Here is a 7230-nt window from a genome sequence, read left to right on the forward strand (position 1 = left end):
GAGTTATACATAGGAAGTAGTCTCCTGTGCCCATTCATTGCAGGCTACTTTCCACTTTCTCACCTATCAGGTTCAGTTTTAAATGAATCATATATGACATATGCATATGCGTTGTGACCTATATCCATCAGTATAGTTCTGAAGGCAAAATGATTACTTAAATACTCTCACAGGGATAGTTATTTATTTCTGATAGGAGTGCTCAATTAATCATGCCAACAGAACCTGACCTTTAGTCTAATGCTATTTGTTTAGAAATATGAGATCATACACTGTTCAAGAGGGTCAAAGTGGAAACACTGGACAGATGCAGGTTGTTGTCATGCAGCACCATTGATTGATTCCATGAAACTCCCTCTAACTAACTGTATAAAAGCTTTGTCAGGTCAGTTCCTTCACAAACAGCATTCTACTTTGAGCTTCTGCACAAGAGCAAAGGCAGACACCAGCATGGTAAAGTTTCTGCTGCTGGCTTTGGCATTTGGTCTGGCCCATGCTCATGCTGAGGTAAATTCATTTGGTCTGTACATTGGTTTGATGATCTTCAACAGCATATTTCTGTAGATGTGATATGTCATTTAGTTTGTCTATATAAGTCCATATTTATACAGTAAACTTTCTGACTTTCACTCATGCGCACTTTTTCAATCAGGTTTTTCTAAGATGAAACAAATGAAATAAGGAAACTACGGGTTGAATTTCAGAGCTTAAGAGACCAACACATGAGTAGTTTCAAAAGGTCTCAGGTATCAAATGCTATGTAAATTGAGTCATCGTATTACCCTGTGTATTTCACATCCCTAGAAGCATAATTTTGAACCAATAAACAAAATATTGGTGATTTATGCTTCTAGTTATTTTATGTATTTACAAAGCCTGGGATCAGAGATTCGATACCAACTCACATTCCAATGGCCTTTATTGTTTGTTCAGATTGAAGGAAAGTGGGTTACTACTGCAATCGCTGCAGACAATGCTGACATAATAGAAGAAGGAAGACCTATGAGACTCTTTGTTCGTGAACTTGCTTGTACTGAGGCATGTAATAGATTGGAATTCACATTTTATATCAAGTAAGCAAATTGTGAACCGTGCAAACTGCGAAGACTGTTTACGTCTCACAGATTTTATGTTGATAAACTTACAGGCAAATGTTCTGTTTCTGGTCTTGAAATTGAAGGCCTTATTTTCAGAAATGTGATTATGTTGTTCCATGATGGTTTAGCTCTGGACACCACTCAGAAGTTAGACACTGTCTCCAGTTCCTTGAATGTTTTCTTAGAATTGTCCAGGTTGGACGCCTGTGCTCTAATATTTTATGCAGGAGATGCTAAGAATCTCATTAATAGTAAGTCAAAAGTGTGTGTGAACATTTGGTTCAAAGCATACATGTTACTTAATATGTCATGTAATGATAATAAGTTATTATTCAGTCAATGACATCATAAGAAAGTCTTCTACACACAGTTCAGATAGATCTAATTTGTAAAGTACTGTCTCTGATGCTCTAGTTTCAAAAATTCTCTCTCTGAAATTTGGGTAACTATGTTCATTGAAAGAGTGCATAATAGCATAAGAACTTTAAGAACTTAGAACTATTTCTATCTTCTAGCTCCAACTGTAAGTTTTAAGTTACTAACAAAATCACTTAAAATGTATGTATATAAACTTATGTACATTATTATTGACTGGAACATGAGAATTTAGATATTAATCATCATATGCATTAAGTAGTGAAAGTTGGATAGAGAAGTCATCGGAGCATTCATAGCACTCAGAAAAATTTCCACAAATAAAGGAAGTCATGTGTGTGATTACAAACAGGATGGTAATTTTAAACAAGAATTAGGAGAAGTGAGGTAATCATAGGAACATCTGTTCCATCTCTGTACACTGTTCATAGATACTATTATTTTCAAACTCATTATAATATGTGAAGATCTTTAATATGAACTCAAAGGTTATAAAGGATAAACCATCATTTCCATGTTTGACTTGTAGGGTGAATGGACAATGTACAACGACCAAAGTCATTGCAAATAGGCAAGCAGATGGCCAGTACAGAGCCCAGTGTAAGTACAGAATTTGGGAGCTTTCTCTGAACAAAAGCATTGTGGGTGAGCATACAAGCTGGCACTTCAGTTGCCCATAGGTATATAAATCTAGAATAATTTTGGTTTCTTGGAAATTTCTTAATCGTTCCAACTAACATAGATATGTTACAAGTCAGAGTATGTTGTAGGTCAACTGAAGTTTACATGAAGAACACTATTACCTAAAAGTGTGAGTAATGCTAAGAAAATGTCTCCAAATACCTTCCTGCATGAAAATTTATTTCTAGTTAGTATTCATTGTCTTTACTTTTATACAGTATCTTGGTTTGCTATTGGACAGGCCTGCCACTCACTAATAAGTCTCAGTGGCCTCGCACATCTTTGCAAACTTCGTGCCTGACGCTAAAAAGTACTTATATTACAAGCATTCTCTACCATCTTTGATTCATAGAGTATTTAAACAGTGCTATATTAAGGTTTCTTTTTCTCATATTTTATAGAGTTGCTAACATTTAAATTATTTGGTGATATACTTCAATTTGAAAAACAGTTAGAGGAAAATCTGCTTAAGAATTTCAGACAGACATTCAATTTTGTAAAAATGACAAAATAATAGCATGATTATTCAGCTGAATTATAACTGGTGTGGCTTTTTTAATCATAAATGAATGAAGGGCATATTCTTCTGGAAAGTCTATTGTTTTCAATACTTACATGGTTATTAAAAAGAGGTGCTCTAATAGAAAATTGATAGCTCCTAAAATCTTTTATTTTTCCATTGAACAACTTTTATCCTTTAATCAGTGTCAGTAAGAGGAAATACCAAACACACACAGAGAGATTGAGATAAAGAGAGAGAGAGAGAGAGAGAGAGAGAGAGAGAGAGAGAGAGAGAGAGAGAGAGAAAGGCATATGTACACTCACATAGAAAACACACACAGAGACAGACAGACAGACAGACACTATGAAAGTCTAGTAAACTTGAAATATTCATTGTTATATCTTTTCCATCAATAATCTTACAAGAAGAAAACATTTGTGCATATCTCCAATTAGTACAGTCTCTTTGCATATTTATTAATTTGCCCACCGGGTATTATCATGGTATGACACCAAAGTTTTATACTTTCAGGAAATTGTTAAGTGATATTTTGGATATGGTTGAAAGGGGAAGGAATACCCAGCAGAGTGATCCCACAGGTCTTGACACAAGGAATTCAGAGAAAATGGAAAGTGTCTGTCCCTAGAATTCACTATCAGGTTTAAAGAGTGGAAACGAGTGGTCACTGCATTATGATGGGATCTGCCAAATGAAGGACTACAAGAATACCTTTGCCCATGTTTTTCATATGATAGTGAATCAGAGATGATTTCTAGAATCATGGCCAATATTAATGTTTTGTCACAGGTGACATTAAACAAAGTAGAAAAAATGAGTGACACTCATTTTGAAATGTTTCTCTTACTGCAGTTGAAGGTGACAATATAATTGCACCTGTGTATGTGACACCAGAAATCATAATCTTTCTTGTTCAGAATGTGGATAGAACTGGCCGGACAACAAACCTGATTTATGTTCTTGGTAAGAATGGTAGTGGGTTTTCTGATGTAGTAAGAGAAGTATCCCCCTGCAAATGGTGCCCAAGTACAGTATCATGTGTTTCCAAACTTCTCTCCACTAAATTAAAATGTGATTATTGTGTGGACCATCTTTTACTTTATTTTGTAATTTAAGTAGAATGGTCATTGAAGACTTGTGGTAATGGGGGAGCCTATTGGAAGTGTTTATGTTCATGTTTCCTCACTGGAAATGAGGGAGCATATATTATTTTCCCAAAGTTCAGACCATTTTGAGTGTCATTTTCTCAAGTGTGTACTAAATTAAAAAATGAACTCTAGATGATAGACTTGGAAGAAATGTGAAGCTTTACTAACAGGCCCCCAAGAATCTCTAGTGTCATGGTTTTGAAAGTGGGTAAGATTGAGTTGAGTGAATTCTCTAGAGGAGTTGTTTTTTTTATTTTGATAATCATGAAACACTGAGATGTAATGTCATTACCATTTATACTTTATTAAATGTGTTTGTGGAATGTGGGGAAATTATTATTGCCTGTATTGATCCATCGAGGGTAGATGAAATTGGAGCATTTGGGATACTAAGGATGCAATGTAATTTCTTCAGAGTTCTACTGAACATGTCTCTGACATTGTCAATCATACAATACAGGAAAAGGACAATCTTTGACTTCTGTACAATATGAAAAACTTGAGGAATTTGCCAAGGTCCAGAACATTCCAAGAAAAAACATTCAAGATATTCTGGCTACAGGTAACCTCAGTGAATATTATAGTGGTCATAGGATATATAAATATATACATTTATAAATGTATATGTATATATTTATATTCCTGATGCATATATGTATATATACACACATAGTCTTTCTATCTATTTATCTATCTAATCAGTAATATTCCTAATTCAGATTATATCTACTCATATGCAATCTTTCAGTTTCTATTTTCAGAAATAATCCTTGGGGAACTGTTCTCATATTCAGATAAAAACATTTATGTCATTCCTTACAACATTTGTGTTCTTTTACAGATATTTGTCCTAAATAATGACTTTCTCTAGGTGAGTAGAAACAGGAATCAGGCTGAATCATCTTGATATTTGAATGGATTTGTACTTATTACATAAAAAAATTGGAAATATGTTTGGGAAAAAGGAAAAAATAAATTCCAAATTAGGCAAAATCAAGGCAGAATATTATTTGTCTTTTAAATCTGAATATCTTACAGTGAAAAAATAAATAATAGAATATATTTATTTATAAAACAATATGAAGCACTTTTATCTTGTTCAAAATTGCTAACATTTTCATATTAAAATATTCATCAAGAGAATATTTCTTGTATTTGACAAATCTTACTCTACTTATGATTGTAGGGTATTATTTGTCACAGACATAGTAAAAGCCTGTTGATGTTTTTAGCATATTCTTTGAAACTTCTCAATATAAATTTTCATATATAGCCACAGAATGTCATTATTTTCTTTTGACAATGCTCCTATAGGATGCCAAGTACAAGGTATTGGTGACTGCTAGGGAAGGAACTGTTTATGTACAATCCATTCTGTATACTCTATATTGTTATATTTAATTTTGCATTCATCATGGGCAAGGATGAATATTTACTGTATGTTCAACCATGTTTTAATTTTTGATTTCATGTCTGCACAGATAACAACAGGATGAGAATTATACATCATGTCCTCTTGACCATGGGATCAGTATCACATTCAAATCACCATTTTTAAATGAATTTTCCCCTTTCTTGTAAAGTCTGGGTACCACATTCCAAATTCCTGACTTGCCTTTCCTTTTCCTTCCTATTACCTATGAGCTATACTTACTTTTTGAATGATTAAATAAAATGTATCAAGAAGCAATAAAGACGAGTGAAAAGGATCTCATTCAAAAACATGTAAATGCTCACTAAGCTAATTAAAATAGTCACTCCAGTGTAAGAAATCATATCCATATTACTAAAATATATTGCAATAGTTAGAAATGTCACAATTACTGGTGAAGGATGGACACAAACACTGCAAAAGTGATTGGATGTTGTGCTTCATATTTATTTTTAGCTGAGAATTTTGTTTTGCAGCTGAATGGTCCTAACACACTAAGAGATTTGACAGAACAAACTCATTGAGTCTGTTTCCATGTTCCACATTATTTAAAAGAGAGGACAAAATATATATTTTTTTTTTATTCTTTTTTAATTAAAATTTCCACCTGCTCCCCATTTCCCATTTCCCTCCCCTCCTCCCAAATATTGCCCTCCCCCCACTTCCCTCCCCCTATCCCCACTCCTCTTCTCCTCCCCCCACTCCATTCCCCCTCCCTCTCGATACTGAAGAGCAGTCCAAATTCCCTGCCCTGCGGGAAGACCAAGGTCCTTCTATCTACGTCCAGAAAGGTGAGCGTCCAAACAGGCTAAGCTCCCACAAAGCCAGTTCATGTATTAGGATCGAAACCTAGTGCCATTGTCCTTGGCTTCTCATCAGTCTTCATTGACCGCCATGCTCAGAGAGTCCGGAATCAACCCATACTTATTCAGTCCCAGACCAGCTGGCCTTGGTGGGCTCCCAATAAATCAGTTCCACTGTCACAGTGGGTGGGTGCATCCCTCGTGGTCCTGATTTTTTGCTCATGTTCTCCCTCCTTCTGCTCCTCATTTGGACCTTAAGAGCTCAGACCGTTGCTCCAAATTGAGACTCTGTCTCTACCTCGATCCATCGCCAGATGAAGGTTCTAAGGTGATATGCGAGATATTCATCAGTATAGGATAGGGTCATTTCAGGTTCCCTCTCCTTAGTTGCCCAAGGTACCAGCTGGGGACATATTCCTGGACACCTGCGAACCCCTCAAGAGTCAAGTCTCTTGCCAACCCTAAGATGGCTCCCTTAGATAGGATATATACTTCGCTGCTCCCGTATCCATCCTTCCTATATCCAGCATTGTTTGTAATAGCCAAAACCTGGAAACAACCTAGATGCCCTTCAATGGAGGAATGGATGAAGAAAGTGTGGAATATATACATATTAGAGTACTACTCAGCAGTAAAAAACAATGACTTCTCTAATTTTGCGTGCAAATGGATGGAAATAGAAAACACTATCCTGAGTGAGGTATCCCAGACTCAAAAAGAGGAACATGGGATGTACTCACTCATAATCGGTTTCTAGCCATAAAATAAAAGACATTAAGCATATAATGTGTGATCCTATAGAAGCTAAATAAGAAAGTGAACCCAAAGAAAATCATATAGTCATCCGCATGGAGAGGGGGTAGTAGACAAGATTCCAGGGCAAAAACTGGGAACTTGAGAGTGAGGTGGCATGGGGCAGAGGGGAAATGGGATGAGAAATATGAGAAGGGAAGGATGGGAGGACAAAATATATTTTTAAAAGTCCATCTGATCGTGCTCTGTCTCCTTCTGCTCCTCATTTGGGCCTTGGGATTTCAGTCCGGTGCTCCAATGTGGGTCTCTGTCTGTGTCTCCTTTTATCACCTGATGAAGGTTAATATCCAAGAGGAGCAGGGAACTCAGGACCGCGAGGGGTGCACCCACACACTGAGACAATGGGGATGGTCTATCGGGA

The 7230-nt window shown here is 36.1% G+C and overlaps 1 protein-coding gene across 1 annotated transcript; it reads left to right on the plus strand.

The window, feature by feature from the left end:
• Positions 1-413: 413 nt before the first annotated feature.
• On the plus strand, positions 414-5508 carry LOC130868236 (odorant-binding protein-like). Its single transcript, XM_057760496.1, has 7 exons — positions 414-507; positions 934-1073; positions 2002-2072; positions 3526-3636; positions 4282-4383; positions 4663-4692; positions 5303-5508. The coding sequence occupies exons 1-6, from the start codon at positions 451-453 to the stop codon at positions 4677-4679; spliced, it is 498 nt and encodes a 165-aa protein (XP_057616479.1). The 5' UTR covers positions 414-450; the 3' UTR covers positions 4680-4692; positions 5303-5508.
• The last annotated feature ends 1722 nt before the right edge of the window (positions 5509-7230 follow it).

This window comes from Chionomys nivalis, chromosome X (genome assembly GCF_950005125.1).
Source record: "Chionomys nivalis chromosome X, mChiNiv1.1, whole genome shotgun sequence".
NCBI classification, from domain to species: domain Eukaryota; kingdom Metazoa; phylum Chordata; class Mammalia; order Rodentia; family Cricetidae; genus Chionomys; species Chionomys nivalis.

Bases quoted from the DNA above. Each gene is read 5' to 3' on its own strand.
- LOC130868236 (XM_057760496.1), top strand. From the start codon at position 451: ATGGTAAAGTTTCTGCTGCTGGCTTTGGCATTTGGTCTGGCCCATGCT. The intron at 1,074-2,001 runs GTAAGCAAATTG...TTTGACTTGTAG, and splicing joins GAATTCACATTTTATATCAA to GGTGAATGGACAATGTACAA. The intron at 2,073-3,525 runs GTAAGTACAGAA...CTCTTACTGCAG, and splicing joins TGGCCAGTACAGAGCCCAGT to TTGAAGGTGACAATATAATT.